The sequence below is a fragment of the Lycium barbarum genome, chromosome 3, assembly GCF_019175385.1.
Source record: "Lycium barbarum isolate Lr01 chromosome 3, ASM1917538v2, whole genome shotgun sequence".
In the NCBI taxonomy this organism is placed as follows: Eukaryota; Viridiplantae; Streptophyta; class Magnoliopsida; order Solanales; family Solanaceae; genus Lycium; species Lycium barbarum.
In genome coordinates, this window is record NC_083339.1 from 139,923,647 (window position 1) to 139,940,976 (window position 17,330).

The following is a 17,330-nucleotide window of genomic DNA, read 5'->3' on the forward strand; positions in this document are numbered from 1 at the left end:
AAATATATAAACTTTTGAATGCGCAATTCCAAAAGTGCAATACAGTCAAACATTTGTAAAAAAATGTTTTTTGTTCCAATATTATAGAGGAGGTCTGTTATATAGAAGTGTAACCATAGTTCAACGGCAAAAATTTACAAGTCAAAATTAGAGTATTGAATTTGAACCTTAAGTTTGTCTCTTGCCACCAGCGTATTACTCAATGCTTAAAAATGGAGATTAATTCCAGATTCTTTTCTCTAATACAGGGCAAAATTATTCAATTAGTAGGATTTCTTATTAAACATTAAAGAAAAAAGCAAAAAGGTAAATTTACAAAAGAGCTTAAAACTATACACCCACATATTATACTATAATTTAAGACTCTTTTACAAAACAGTGAAAGTAATGAAAAACTATGAAGAATGATTGGAATCATCTGAAATAGGGTCGACATCGACCCGATTATCAGTAAAATCATCAACGTTGATTTGATCAAGCACGAGAACTAATCCCATGGCAAACGCACTATCAAAACCAGGCTTTATTGAAAGAGAGAAAACGTCCTTGCCAAGCACTACATTAGCACAAGCATCCACTTTGCGTCTAATCTCAGCCACTGATACTTTGTCGGCGTTGAAGAATGTGCAGTTCCTTTGCGCAAATGACCCTTCGATCTGATACTCCTCCGTTGGATTGCTGTATACCTCCACTGTCACGTTAGATCTTCCGATTATTGAGGATCTACGCACGCTGAATATTGGCTTTGCTCCCTCTTCTCTTTCCCCTAAATAGCCTTCCCACCTGTTATGCAAACTCGGCCTCTGTTCCAAAAAAATAATTATAACTGAGTCAACTCTTTTATGTTAATTAATTTTGAGCCTACCTCAATTTAAAAAATTAATCAGACAGAATGATTGTCCAAGACTACATAAGAAAATCAAGGACATCATATTTCACAGATGTGGGACTCTTAACACACCCATATCGCAGGTCTAGGACTAGACATCTAAAGCGTGTATAATATAAAACAGGGCGACCAACATCGGAAATATTTTATTGGTATAGACCTGGCTCGGATATTGCTTAACTGAACTCTAAAAGCTAAGTCTGAGCGGATTGACCGAGACTATATGAAAAACTAAAGACACCATTTCCCACCGATGTGGGACTCTTAACAGTTTATCGTCTCACAATTTTTGCCATAAATTGCAAAATCAGAAATTGGCAGAAGAAGAAAAAAGCAGTACTATTTAATGAGTACCTTCCGACGGACAGTGAGAAGGCATTTGCCAGCGCCGTCCATGAGAACGAGTTCACCCAGGTCACGAGATTCTGGACCATACGAGTCCACTCGGAACACAACCTCCCCTTTGCAGTCGTATGCAGTGAACCCATCCCCAGTGAAGAAAAGGGAGGTCTTAAGAACTGTGAGATTCATCTCTTCACTACAAACGAATGTTTCTTCAACAACAAATTTACCCTTCATTTTCTTGTTTTGCTTCAAATCTGACTTTGAAAAGATAAAGTACACTTTTGATAAAAAAAAACACCTTTACTTATCCTTAGCAATTTATTGGAAGAAAAGAAATGAGATACTGTAGTATTTATGAACTGAAGAGGCCGAAAGGAAGGTCTGAGAGAAGAGGTAGAAAACTCGCTAGAGACGTGTGGTGTGCATTTATTAGTAAAGGGGCTCCCCCCTCTATCTATGATCTATAGAAGAATTATTATATGTTAATTAAAAAAATCTAGCCCACAGCAATTAAAGTAATTTAAGAATGAAGCCTCTTACTTCCAGCTTTTAGTACATGTGTACTAATATTTAAATTCACTCAATCAAAGGTTGCAGCTTGCATTATAATAGCAAATTTATCTTAATATTTTATTAGATCGTATATGGGAACCAAAATATTGAGGAGATAACAAATAACCAATGGTCAATATTCAAATATCTAATATAATCAGAAGGTAATTGGAGGTCCCAAATAAATAGCACAATATTTTTAATATGCAAAGGGTGCCCATTATGCTCTAGAAGACAAGAAGAAAATACAATCCTCTGGGTCCGGGTAACTTTTTTCGTACCAACTTTCTATACCTCCCACTAGTGGGGAGAATAGTAATAGTACTACTGAGTCAGGAAAAAACTCACATGAAACTAGAGTACGTTTAGAAGCTCACGTACTGCTTCCGCAAAAAATGATTTCAGTTCAAATATTGTATTTGCAAAATTCATTAAATATATGTAAAAGCTTAATTCAAAACCCAATTACCAAATTTTGAGAACACTATTCTAATTTTTTTATCTCATAAGTTAAAATTCTGATTTCGCCTCTAGATAAAAGTTTCACCTGAAACTAAGAATAAAACACATAAGACATAATTTTAATTCATACACTTTGCATTTAATTAAAAATGTTCGTCATACATTTAAAAAAAAAAAAAAAGTAATTGCTTAAATTATGTTATCGTGCAAAACAATTTACATAATAATGCATACAGACAGTATAAATTAGTTTTTTTAAATTTATCTAGCAAGTCGTTTTCAAAATGGGACAAGGAGCCCAAATCAAAGATATTTATGGAAACCAACATACCTACTTAAGGAAATAATACGGTTTGCTGAAGAATGTCCCATGCATACATGTCCTCATGTATTAAATCATGTCTCAATATCTATCCAAAACCTACTATATAAAGAAAAGACTTTACCCCGTATAACGAGATCTATCGTGATTTTAAAAAATGTAAGAAAATGATATAGTGGATAATGTAGTTTACTGAACCTATTTTGAGAAATTAGACACCTGTCATACGACTAATGTAGTCAAAAATGTAAATGGAAAGATAGTATATCTACGTTGGGATTGATCGTGCATATTTTAAATTATGAAAATGAAAATGACGCTGGTATCTAACATTCATAAAGACATTCACTTTTTATTAATTAATTAAATTGGCAACCAAGAGTGCGACGCATTGCATGCAGGTGTCACTAGTTTTGAAAAATTGCACAATAATACAAACCAGCAGTTCCTTTTTGCCACTAAAAGAGAGTCAGCCAACTGCCTCTTCGTTTTTTTGCCTTTCTTTTCCCTTTTGATTAAGGGACGGACTGGGATCCATGGGTTTTAAACTTTTTCTATAGCATTTATTTTACGAAAAGCAATAAGTTGATTTATCTTAATTGAGCGTTATCGCATCCTCTTAATAATACAGAAGCAGTTATGAGCTATGGTGCACATTGGGCAGGTAAGAAGTTTACCCCAGGTTAGTTTCTTGGTTGAATTTGGCACGTGTGCGAAGTGATATAGCATTGATTTATTTAAAAAGTTACTCCCTCCGTACCTAATAAGTGTTACCTTAGCAAAAAAAAATCGTCTCATAATAAGTATCACTTTAGAAAACCAAAACATAAATTAGCTAGTTTTTTCCAATTCTACCCTTAGACAAAAAATGACAAGTTAAAGTAACATCTAAATTGATGATTACCAAGCCACATATTAACTTAGTGTTGTCGGATTCGCAATGATTACTACTTGTGCATGCTCTAATCAAGAGGGAAAAAAAGTAATTTTTTTTATCATATAGGGGTACTTTAGTAAATTTAACATTGCATTATTGATATCTGAATATGCGTATTTTTGCTAAGGTAACACTTATTATGGGACCGAGGGAGTATCAAATAACTACGATGGCTTTTGTTTAGAGTTAGGTACAACTAAGTTTAAAAACTCCGTTTTTTAAGTTTCTAGAGAAATATGTTTGTTTGAGCCGTTTTTGCGTAAACAAGATATTACTAGACTTTTTCTACAAAATTTCAAAACTCATATTTCAAAATCTCTAAATTAAATACCACTATCACATCCTACGATAGGCTACAATTGACAAAATTCACCAATTATGACATTAATAGTGTTCATAACATGACTTGGAATTAATACATGGTGTATCTCTGTATAATGGTTGCTATGAATCTCAATATTCAAGTACTTTCGGTTGAAACATTTTCTAGATTGCTTGAACTAAAAGTTCGCCGACTTTTTCTTCCTTGCTGTTATGGTACATTTTTTAGGTTAACCGACTAAATAAGTTGAAAAAGACCTTAAGAAAAGTATATATGGTTGTAGTTGAGAAGCCAGATTCAAATGTGTAGAGTACCAATATGCGCGTTGTCAAATTGACCCTGTATGTTGGAATTTGAGGTGTTTTTCTCATTTTCGCTTTGAAAATAATAAAGTTGTGTGTATAATTCGTGTGGTTGAAGAGGTTGACATTTTAACAAATACACGTCGATTGTGTGCCTGTAATTTCATACATTATGTTCTTTTATTTGTATATTGTCTTGATTTCTCAAACTTATAGTATTAAGTATCAAAATCAATATCCATTAAACTATTGGAAATATTATAGTTCCCTTAAAAAATGGAGAGCTACTTTATTTTTTTTATTTATAGACATAATGAAAGCCCATATGCAGAATGTGCGAGGAAATTAATTTTAAAAGTCGGCAATGTCTCTTTAAATTTGTCAGATATGGGATGAGATATCTGTAATGTTTTCGTGGATAATAATTTGCGACAAAAAGAGAAGGGAAGAGAAACTTGCATTAGCTGTAAGAAAAAAAAGGAGGAATTGGTAGAATACCAATTCAGCATATGGTCCAAAAATAACTTTTTTTTCTTTTAGTTACCATATTATGCAGTTGTTTAATATTTATATTGAATGTTTATACCACATCATGTAAATTTATTATAGTTAAGTGATTTAATAAGGTGAGAATACATGTTTATTAATCATGACCAATGCTAAAAATCTATGTTCAAAGACACATCACACTTCTATTGACTTGATGTGGCCCCAGTACAAATAAGTATTTATCTTCGTTCATGATATTTCTTTGGGGGGTAAATCTTTCTTCAAGTAAAGCAGAATTTATTCCAGATTTACCTGACCAAATAAGCATTTTTGTGATTTGATTAAGTTTTAAACTGTTCAAAATACTAGATCTAAAATCAAATGAAATCAGGCTATTACCGATTAAGTTCAATAATTAGATGATCATTTGCCCCCAATATGGAAAATGAAAAATGCTACCTGTCTTACAAAACATGAGGATATTTTTCCTTATTTACAACATAGAACGGATCTTCATTTTTCATACTTTAAAAAAAAAAAAATCGGTCAGCGCTTAAAAAATTCAGTCAATTTTCTGTGTATAAAAATTGTATGAAATGTGTATATGTGTGTGAAATTTTTAATACAGTTTTCATACACAAATTTTGAGCGAACTTTTTATGCCTTGAGCGAGATATACATATTTCATACATTTTTCACATACAAAATTCTGAGAGATTTTTTTAAGCCTTAAATATTACATGAAAGTTATATAAAACATTTTTCACAACCATGAACGTTATACACAAAAAATGTGAGCGAAATTCTAAGCCTTGAGCGAGATATACATAATTCAAACTGTTTTTATACACAAAATGAGCGAAAGTTTTAAGCCTTGAACCAGATACACACATTTCAACATTTTTCATACAGTTTTCACACACAAAATTCTGAGCGAAATTTGTAAGCTTTGAGCGAGATATACACATTTCATACATTTTTCATTCACAAAATTTTGAGCCATTTTTTTAAGCCTTGAGTAGAAAAAAAAAATTAATTTAAAAAAAAAAAAAAAAACTTGCGGTATAAATTTTGTAAGAAATCTATTGCTATGTTTTGTAAACTAAAAAGTTTTGTTATATTTTGTAAATACTTTTCTTATTATATATATGGGTCAATCTCCCTTGCCAATAATAATAGGAAAATCTACGTGGCTTGACAAACGCTAGTAGGTAATTATATTTAGTAGCTATAGTTTAACTTAATTATTTCCCATAGCTAATATTTGTATATTAATGATAATTATTAATTATAAGGTAAAATAAAAAGAGGAATGTATCCCCAATTCAACCATGAATTCTCTGACATCTGGTCTCCCACTCATCTGTTTCCACTCTCTCTCACTCCGGCAAGAAATTGTTGTTTTTTTCAGATGTATTTCCGGGGAGATCAATTGCCGGAGACTCAAATTTGAGCAAAAATACACTCAGATCGACTACCACTAGTCAACTCTCTTAGCTTTCAAGCTCCGGCGCCATCAGATCTGAGTGACAAAGAAGAGAGGTGTTGTTGTGGCGGATGGCGACAAAGATACATCGAGATGGGAGGAAGAGGACGAGAGTTGTTGGTGATAGTGGCGAGAATGACAGTGGCTCAGATCTGCCCGACGCCTCCACCTGATACATCATCATCCTCATCATACTTCACTTGAGATTTATGGTTTGCCTTAAATGATAGATCGAATAAAGATAAATTGACAAGAAGAATAGACATTCTTTTTATGAGTTTTCACCATTGATGTATTATATCCCCTATTTATTCTTCATTCTGTTGTTCTTCTGATAATGATGACAACTTTTTGGCTCGGCCTCTTTAGATATTACAAAAATATATTCAAGCTAGTGGATTTATGCGATCTTCAGATGATCATCTCTCCCATCTTGCTGCTCCGCTATGCCGGTGGTGTATTTTTTTTTTTTTTTTGGTGTATTTTATTCGTTAATTTTTTTAGTGTAAAATTTAGTGTTTCTTTATGTATTTTTAGCTTGTATTTCGAAAGAGTTTTTTTTTTGGTATACAGATGAATACCTTGAATTTTGAATGTAGCTAAATATTCCTGTATTGTTTTTGCATTTATGTTGTTTAAATACAACTGAATATAAATACAATATAAAATAGTTAGAAATGAAGACAACTTAATTGAATATATTCGAATTGAATAAAGCGAAATACAACCAAATTCGAATACATAAAATGTAGCATTATTATATCTATAAAATATAATTAGTAAAAGTATAGCTATGCCTAAAAAAAAATTAAAAAAAAAAAGATAAATTGTAGTCATTTATGTAAAATACCCATGATAATACTGCTGAGCTGACTATTTGTCCTCTACGCTTATCAGCAAAGAAATTGTAGGCCTTCAGGCCCTATTCGGAGAAGGCCCCAAACGACAAAACTCAGTTAAGCCTAGAATTCAAGGCCCAGTAACTAAGAAGTATGAATGCTTCAAAGTGTTTGGGCAAAATGGATTTGCTCGGTATACTGGGCTGGGCCTAGCCATAATTACACGGTTTGTCCTTCAAATGGGCTGGTCTTTTTAACTTTTGGCCACCTTCAAATGTGTTATCTTTAATTATTTCCTTTCAAAATCGAATTTATGTTTAACGGCATATAAATTTTTTAAGAGGGCGAGCATAACTTGTGGGATAAAATGATACAAAAATATAAACTTATGCCCGGACAAAACACAAGATATTGACAAAATTGCAAATGATCCAATTTCAATGTTCATGATAATGCTATTTGTCAATTATAAGTGCTGAAAAGTGACTATTTCTCAGTTTTATCCTCTACAACACTACGAACATGGAAAACCTATTCCGATTTGTTGCGATACTATAAGGAAATGCATGGGTCTTTCTTTATTTTTGCATTTTTTTATACCCAGTCGAAGCATACTAAAGATTAACAGAGTACTTCTGTTTTGAGGAAAATCAGACGTTGAACAATATTGATTGCATTATAGTCATTTATTTTTGCATATAGAACTGGACAAAGTGACATCATTCTTAGGCTTAACATTACGAAAACCATTAATATCTTCGTGAAGACTTAAAACAATGTTAAGTAATCCTTCATGAAAGATATTTTCTTGGATTCCACAGCCTAATCATATATCAAATGAATCAACAGTATCTTTAGGATCAATCTATTTCCCAAAAGGTTGACACTCATCAAAGAAACAAAAGTTTAAGGTGCAAAAGCATTAAGGGTTACTGTGCCTTTATAGGTAAAGTCTATAGTTTAGTTTAGCTTTGACAGGAACTCCGACATTTAATGCAGAATCTTCAATTGATTCTTGCTGATTGGCGACGTCGTTCGTTAATATAGACAGATAAAATGTTCTTTACATGCAGAAACACACTCATTTAATTTGACTGATGTTTTTGATAAGTGAGATTTGTTTAGACATTTAATAAAGTAAGTTAGTGATTGGATGCTTTTGCCGTTAGTACGTGGAAAAGAAAGTGACATTTCCATAAAGGGAGCAGTACTCAAAAGAGTTGTTGAAGCGGAATCTCCAAACAAATTCCAGAATATCACGATTTGAACACTTCATTCAAACTACTAAAACATTAGTCCTATGCTACATTCATTCCCCTCCATATTTCATAAATTAGAAACCACACCAAAAAAGAAAGTCTAATTTTCGCTATCTCATATTCTTCCACTTTTGTTTCATGCTGCTGATAAGCACTTTATTTTAGTGCTGAACTGGGTACCTGACTGCAGCTGCTAAAAGTCTTTGCTGCTCTATCTGTAGCAGGAAAATATGATCAGAACTATTTAATGCTAAAGAACTTTTGTAGGGACTAAGGAATAGCTAAGTAATGCATGATGTACTTTCAGCAATAAAATATTGTAAAGCTAGGATGAAAAAATATGTACGCCTATGTTTAAATAAAGTATACCTGGAAAAGTTCATGAAGTTTGTTCTTGAGATAACAGTATTCATGCTCAAGCAACTCTAAAGCTCTCAAACATCTGCAAAAAATTAACTTTTTCCAGTATTAAAGCTAATGGTGGAGTCGATTGATTAATTAGAAATAACAAAATGTTACCGTACCCTAGTCTGTTATTCTGCTCGGAAGCAACGCGAAAGGCCACACAAACATTCCTAACGCGTTTGGCACCAATGCTTGAGCTACTTCCTATGAACTGGTTCAAATGCACTCCCATTTTCTTGTAGTCCGAGAACTCCCTGTCCATCCTGTTTTTTTTTCCACCACATTTAAAAAAGCGACATCAGGAAATGAGAAAGAAAAAAAGTAAAGAATACAAACTTAGAGGTATATATAACCCAACAAAAAGACTAGAAATTTTTCCTCCCTTTTCCCACGCTTGACAAAAACATGCCCACAATAAAGTTGTAGTAGTAAAATATATCTTTAGAGAGAGAAGTGTACAAAGCCAAAAAAGAAAAGGAGGAAAGACTAAAAACTCACAAGCAGCATCTGAGATTTCGTAAGAGCTTTTCGGATTCTTGGAAGTAGATGTTGACAACTTCAGAGACGAAATTAGGAGAGGATTCATCTTGAAGCTGTTGCAGCTGCAAATATTGCTCGTCCAATACTCCCTATTTATTTTTATGTACGAATAATATCTCATTGAGTACGTGCCATAACAAAAAAAAAAAAAAAAAGGCTTGAAAATAATAATGGCAGAAAAAAAAAGGAGTAATAATCTAGACCTGGTGAAAGAGTAACGCGAGCAAGCGATTCATATCAGCTCGCAAGCGTTCAACGCCGAGACCAAGCATCCACAGAGGTAGACCCGTTTTGACTGCCTTTTGTAAATGAGAAGACCAAAGGGATAGAGAAGAAAATAAAGGAGATTGGCAAGTTTAATTAATTTCCTATCAGGCTTTTTACTAAATGTGGGGGCTAAAGGAAGTTGCTTTCAAGACGAGTGTGTGTCGTTTCCTATTTCAAGGGGCGAGTAGTAAAAATGGCAGTCACAGTAATTGCCTTGCAGTCAGTCAGGTGAGAGTGAACCCTTATAAAGGGTGACCATCTGGCGGTGAATTGACCCCACATACGGATTCACCAACGTGGTACCAGTCATCATAGAGCGTGACTTCTACTCTCAAAATTTATATTTCTCTCTTTTCCTTTTTTTTTCCCCCCCTTCTAATTGTCCCTAAATATTTTTTGCGATAAATCAAAGCAAGATATTATGGTAGAACAAGTTTAAATGTAAGCTTTTTATGACTAAGAAGTTTGGGCATCAACATTTGTTTGGAAATTATCATCTCATTAAGAGAGTAAATTTTTGAATCACCCACTACATATTAAGATGATAAAAAAAAAAAATAGTTTACAGCATTATTTTCTTCACTTTAGCGCTCTTATTACTTCCAGCTTATTGGTTGGCAATGCGTAATGGCTTAAAAATTGGAGTGACATTTTATACTCGGTTATATTTCATATGCTCTATTTGATTTTGCACGAAATCAAAAAGAGAAAAAAAGTTCGACATACATAAACTAAAAATATGTAATACTATATTTAAGTAACTTTAGTATCTTGTGGTTCATAAAATATCACTTTCTTCCTACAAAAGCATGTTACTAGGAATACAATGACAAATTAATATTAATAAGTTTCAATCAAAAGCATCTTAGTAAGTGTCATATGATCAGGATGTTAATGAGCAATCACCTTCTCGCAATAGTAAGGAGTAATAAACAGATACTCTAATTCCAGTTAAATTTTTGTAGTTTTGTAACTTTTCTTGTCTACATTGATATAGCTCTCTTATATTTGAAAGCTGGAGACACTCATTTTATATCTGTCAAACTTGTTTATTGTTACTAATGCAAGTACCTCTAGTACATCTTTTCCCTTCGGGAAAAAATAGTGGGTACATCTTTTCCCTTGTTATTTTTCTTCACATCGATTCAAGTTTACTTCTATAACTTTTCACTTTTAATCAAGAGTATCATGAATTTGTTAAAAAAAAAAAAAATTACTCCCTCTGCCCAATTTTATATAAAGCTGTTCGATTGGACACAAAATTTAAAAATAAAGGAAATTTATTTAAATTTATGATCTAAAACAAATCATATAAATTTGTACCGCTAGAAATCTTTTTATTAAGGATACAAAGAAAAATTTAAAGTTGAATTTTTACTTAATATAAAAATATTTCATTCTTTTTTACCTATTAAAAAGAAAACAATGTTATATAAATTTAGACTAGTAACACCAATCTTCCTAAATTCAAAGTGGTGGAGGGTAATCGAGGTGAATGTAGGGAAAAAACTGGACCGGAGGGCCTACTCAGGATGGTCTATATAATAGGAATAAGAATAACATATAGAGTGACTCGGTGACTGCTGGATTAAGGGTGGCGCAGGCGTTTAATTTTAGTGTTGTACTAAGGGATGTGTAGTATTGGGTTATGGACTTCCTTGGGCTGTAGGGTGACCTGCAACATGCTCGTACCCGTACTGAGTCAGTCTCCTTCTCGCGTGCTGTCCGCTTTTGCTGTAATGTGCGGCGTTGTTAAGCTTCCTCTCTCTCCCTTTCACCCGACAACTCTCTGCTCTATCTCCCACCTCTCCTTTTTATTTCACCAGCTCCTACTTCCTCCGTCTCAATTACGCTCTACGTTTCCTTTATGTGATACCTCTTCGTCTCAAAATAAATGTCATCTTAGCTAAAAATATTCATATTAAAAAATCAATGATGAAGTATAAAGTTTATTAATTTGCCCTTATGTGAAAAAAAAAATACTTTTTCCTCTTGATGATTAGATCATGAGAAGTAGTTCATCTTTTGGCGTTGCAAATCCAACCATCATTATTTAGAGTACTACCACTTCTTTTGCCAAAACTTTCATTTTCACGTGAAACCAAAATTTGATATTGTAAATCTAACTTTTGGCCTTGAATAAAGAAACTTGTCATTTTTTATCCAAGAGCAAAGATGGAAAAAACTAGTCAATATATGCATTGGTATCCTAAGGTGACACTTATTATGGGACAATTTTTTTTTGCTAAAGTGACACTTATTATGGGACGGAGGGAGTATTGTTTTTTATATGTAGTGACGTAAAAATATTAAAATAATTACTACGTATATTTTTATTTTATTTTTAATAAAATCATTCATAAACATACAAATATTTATAGCTTGTTTTAGTAGGCGTCTGGACATGCGATTTCATGAGATGCAATCAGTGTTTGGACATGCGATTTCATCTCATGAAATAAAATCCCAAATCATCTCAAAAGGTATGATTTGAGATTTCAAAATTTTTACATGTAAGACTTGACCCATAAGTTTATATTTTGTAAAAAAAGATCCATAAATTTTTTAAATGTAACAATGTTGGTTCTCTTTCTCAGTCATCTGATCGGGAAATGCATTACTATTCTGGACACTAATAATATTTAAAATATATAAAGAATATTTGGAAATTATTTTAAAATAAATATTTATTTATCAAAACTATTATATCAACCTCAAGAATTGAAATATAAAATTTAGATTTTCAACAAGCTTCAATTTATTTTATTTTTTAAAAAAAATCAATCAGATCATGTTCAAAAGTTTACTTTAAACTCATGATACAAAATAAATCTTAAGTATTTGCAAATTATTTCATAAAAAATCCATAAAGATTTGAAGTTGAATTATTTTTTAAAAGTATGATATTATTTGAGATATACTAAAAAAATTATTACACATAAATTAAACCGGTGGGAATACTAAAATATAGTGGAGTAAAACATGACCACACCTTTTTACTCATTCCACATACTGCCAAAACCCATGCCACACAGCATACAACTGTGGTTTTTCACTTTTCATCTGACTCCCAATTTCGTCCTCATTAGCTTTTTGATTTTTTGAGAGTGCAAAAAGAATTGTTTGTTTATGCCACCAAGCCTTGGAGTTTGGGCAAAGCATTTTCTGGTCACTGCTCAGAATAGCCCCCCGTTAAACATGGTACAGTCGCTAATTGGAGCATGTTCTTCACTATGTAACAGCTCTTGTGAACACGTGTAGCAAGCTGGCTCCTGTAAATATGTTGAGTATACTTAGTCATCTCCTTAAAACTTTTATCATAAGATTTCATTTAGGAGTCTTTTAGTAGGAGAATTCGGATGAAATTGTTAGTATCATGGAATTGGAATTATCGCATATTTGGTTGGTGTGGGATAACTTTTTGGTATCTCAACCAATCCCGTCTATATGAGATAAAAGGCGGGATTAGTTATTACATATAGAGGGTGAGATAAGTTATCCATCCTGTCCAACTCAATCTCATTTATATGGAGTGTTATAATTAGATGTAAGTTCAAATTTTGAAAAAAAAATTGCGCGTATTTTTCATTCGTTTATTAAATAGTTAAAGTTAACCACATAATAATATATCATTTCTTTTAATTATACCATCAACATCAAGTAAAAAATGTCAAGTGTTTTATTGTTTATTGAGGCGAATGTGTATAATTAAAAGAAATAGAAATTTCAATTTCGAACTCATAATATTCAAACTATAGCTACTTCGCTGCCTATAAGCCATATTATTTCTCGTTGAAGGAAAGAACTGTGTGATTGTCATTTTATTTTGTATACAAATAATTTGTACATTAGTTGAAGGCTATGTTTAGCAGTAGAATTTGAATTTAAATACCCGAGTTTGCAATTATAATATGCATCTTTTAATTAATTGCTCTCTGGCATCCTAGAGAGATATGATTACATTCTATTCAAACCAAAGACGTCTAACTTAATTCCAAGCTACCAGATTCAACAGTTGTCGAATGTTTGAGATACAAAGTCTCTGCTTATACCACCTAGTTGGTACTCCAAGTTCTACTACCATTTTATCTTATTGTTTTCACAGCCTTATTCTTCTAATTTTACTACTTTTTATCTGTTTCAGTTTATGCCTTCCTACAGGGAAACCCCAAGCTACTCTATTCAAAACAAACCAGAATGTGTGACTAGCTAGAATTAACAAATCTTTTGAAATTAAAACACCATAAAAACTTAGATAACCCAACAACATTTTTTTATTCTTTATCATATTTTAATCCCAAACATTCTTTTTTTTTTTTCGTCACAGAAAGTCTAAAAATATTGCACGCTTGGAACTAAAATTATCAAACTTCCATTGCTTGGGAGATGAACCCTCACACTATTGATAAATTAAATAAATAGAACACTTTTGAGGACGCCCATGTCCAAAATGCTTGTCCAATTTTTTAATATATATATGCATAGACTTCATAATCATGCTTTATGCTCCCGTGCTTATTTACTGTAGGTGTTTCTCCGTTCAAATTACAACTTTCTCACTGTTTCTTGTTGTTATTTTATAATTATAACCAACATTTGATGTTTTATGGCCTTGAAATTCCCAATGTATACTTCAAATTAAAGCTTAACTACTAGCTAATCGATAATCTAATAATTCGTGCGCTTCCGAAAAGTTAATTAATTAGGACACAATTGCGTCCTCTTCATGCGTTTGTACTTCAAATTAGTGGCATTGATACGTTGCTCGAGATCACAATTATTTTGCCTTTTTATTGCCTGATTACCTCTTATGAGTGCAATACAGAATTCAATAGAAAATGAAATTATTTGCCTACCTATATTCTACAGTCATCCAAGCAACATAGTATCATAATTTCCTTTGTGAGAATGCGGGCAATTAATTATAAATTTCTTTTTAAAAATGAATCAGAGTGATTATTAAATCTCAATGGGATCGTGAAGAGAAAGAACGCCTGTCATTTACTATACACTATCGCATACTTAAGCTATCAGCAAACGACGGTGCACAAACCATAAGTGTAATTTCATTTTAGGATATTCAAAAGATTATTGACACAACTATGTTGTTTAATAAGTTTTATTGGTCTCAAATATAAAGTTATTTAACTAATGTAATTTAAACTTTAATATGATGTGATTTTTCTTTTTTATATAGAAGAAAAAATCTTAAGACTAGCCTCTTTTAGATATTAGATTACTGAACTCGGAATATTCAAATACTTGGAGATAACTTCAATTGCTAGTCTTCCACTGTTTAAAAGATCGAAATAGATATAAGGCCAAAGTCATAGATGGATCCCTGAACTTATTCTGATTTTTCATTTAGACCCCCCAACTGAAATGTTGACCATCTGAACCCCCGAATATAAGATAAATTGTGCCATTTAAACCCCTCGTGCCAGCTGGGCACACGCGTGAAGCTCACTTGTTGTGACATGGAAAAATAGACCAATAAAAATAAGTCATGTCATATTACCTGTTTAAAAAAAAAAAAAAAGTCATGTCAACAAAAAAAATTAATTTTAGCAAAAACTCTATTTTAAAATCTATTTAAATAATTAAAAAAAATGAAAACCCAACCCATCCTCTCCGATAGCCCACTTCACCACCGCCGTCGCTGCTCCACTTCAAAATCTATTTAAACAAATCACCGACGAAAAACAGCATCATTTTTTTAATTATTTAAATAGATTTTGAAGCGGCGGGGGCAGCAGCGGTAGTGGCGGCGGTGAAGTGGACTATCGGAGAGGATGGGTTGGGTTTTTCAATTTTTTTAATTTATTTAAATAGATTTTAAAATAGAGTTTTTGTTAAAATTAATTTTTTTTTGTTGACATGAATTTTTTTTTAAAACAGGTAACATGACATGTCTTATTTTTATTGGTCTATTTTTCCATGTCACAGCAAGTGAGCTTCGCGCGTGTGCCCAGCTGGCACGACGGGTTCAAATGGCGCAGTTTATCTTATGTTCTGGGGTTCAGATGGTTAACATTTCAGTTGGGGGGTCTAAATGGAAAATCAGGACAAGTTCAGGGGTCCATTTATGACTTTGGCCTAGATATAAAAACAGACGTCCGATACTTATGATATTTGATTTCTTCACGATTAGCCTTCAAAGGCACTAGTTTTTAATTTTTGTCCTTCACCTAATACCATGAGGTTTGGGGTTCAAACTCCGGCTCAGTTAGAAAAAAATCGCAAGACAGAGTTTCGTATCAAAGTTAGGCCAATTCGGGCTTAAGTTCGGCCTCAGGCAGAGCTTTGAATGCAAAACTCTACCTCAGGCAGAGTTTTGAACTCTACCTCAGGCAGAGTTTTGAACTCTACCTTAGAGTTTTGCAAAACTCTGTCTTGTGAATCCAAACCTCTGCCTTGCAATTTTTTTTTTTAACTGAGCTGGGATTCGAACCCAAAACTTCGGGGTATTAGGCGAAGACCAAAGGGCAATTCATTGCCCTTCTTTTGGGGTGGTCTTTAAATTTTGCCCCTCATATTTGAAATCTTTAAATTTTGCCCTTCGGCTAAACCCCATGGGTTCCAGGTTCGAACCCTCACACAATAAAAAAAATTAAAAAAATTTCACAAAGCAGAGTTTAAATTTCGCTATGCCCCCATCGGCATACACTTGCGAAGGAATTACCAAAGTTATGCCGAACCCGGCATACTTATGCCTTATGGGCAGACTTGGCAAAAGTATGTCGGGTCCGGTATAACTTTGGTAATTCCTTCATAAGTGTATGCCGGGTCCGACATAAAAGTTTGCCCATTAAAAGTATGCCCCCATCGGCATAAACTTGTTAAGGAATTACCAAACTTATGCCGGACCCGACATACTTATGCCTTATGGGCAGATTTGGCATAAGTATGCCGGGTCCGCATAACTTTAGCAATTCCTTCACAAGTTTATGCCGGTGGGGGCATACTTTTAATGGGCAAACTTTTATAGTATGCCACATAAGGCGAAATTTTTCCTTAAGACATAACTAAAAGTTTGCCTTATAAGGCAAAGTCTATACCTTAAGAAAAAGTTCTGCCTTATGGGACATATTTTTGGTTATGCCTTAATTAAAAGTCTGTCCCGTAAAGCATAGTTCTTTAAGGAAAAGTTTTGCCCCATAAGACATAACTAAACTATGCCTTGAGGAAAAGTTATGCCCCCTCCGGCATAACTTTAGTTTTTCCTTAAGGACTTTATGCCGGATCCGGCATACACTCCTCCCAGCCCTGCCTTGCGAAATTATTTTTTTATTTTATGCCTGAGCGGGGGTTCGAACCCAGACCTCAGGTATCCAAGCGAAAGGCAAAATTTAAGACCACAAATATGAGGGGCAAAATTTAAAGACCACCCCAAAAGAAAGGCAATCCGTGCAAAAAAATGAAAACGAAAAATTAAAGACCCAGTGCCTTTGAAGGCCAATCCGCACAAATAAATGATCATCTGTAGGATATGCCCAAACCTTATTCCACTGCAATACCCATTATTGAGACTAAGCAGCCTATGCTCCAAAGAGCAGTTTGGTATGTGGGTGGCCCATAAATATATGGAGATAATTATTATACAAGAAGTAGATGAGGCATAAATTATAGGGCAAAGGTCAAATATACTCTTCAACTTTGCGACAGTGGCGGAGCCACACCCATTGAAGGGTGTTCATATGAACACCCTTCGTCAGAAAAAATTATCGAATGCCTATGTTAAATATAGAATTTTGTGGATATATACTAGTAATGAACAACCTTGACATAGAAACGAAGGATAGCCTAGCGGCTAAGGGTGTGCAAACTATCGCTCACACATCCCCTGTCCTAAAATATGAACACCCTTCGTTGGAATCCTGGCTCCGCCCCTGCTTTGCGATGTAGAGCAAATAT

At 33.4% G+C, this 17,330-nt stretch overlaps 2 protein-coding genes across 2 annotated transcripts; both read right to left on the reverse strand.

Annotated features, from left to right (window-relative positions):
* Positions 1-255: 255 nt before the first annotated feature.
* On the reverse strand, positions 256-1,688 carry LOC132632997 (protein LURP-one-related 12-like). Its single transcript, XM_060349169.1, has 2 exons — positions 1,244-1,688; positions 256-803 (listed from the first exon to the last, which is right to left on the reverse strand). The coding sequence occupies exons 1-2, from the start codon at positions 1,466-1,468 to the stop codon at positions 396-398; spliced, it is 633 nt and encodes a 210-aa protein (XP_060205152.1). The 5' UTR covers positions 1,469-1,688; the 3' UTR covers positions 256-395.
* A 6,463-nt stretch (positions 1,689-8,151) lies between these two features.
* Positions 8,152-9,604, reverse strand: LOC132634298 (pseudo histidine-containing phosphotransfer protein 6). The gene is made up of 5 exons (XM_060350568.1): positions 9,353-9,604; positions 9,108-9,238; positions 8,729-8,872; positions 8,574-8,646; positions 8,152-8,419 (listed from the first exon to the last, which is right to left on the reverse strand). Exons 1-5 carry the CDS (start codon positions 9,419-9,421, stop codon positions 8,366-8,368), a joined length of 471 nt encoding a protein of 156 aa, XP_060206551.1. The 5' UTR covers positions 9,422-9,604; the 3' UTR covers positions 8,152-8,365.
* Between the last annotated feature and the right edge of the window lie 7,726 nt (positions 9,605-17,330).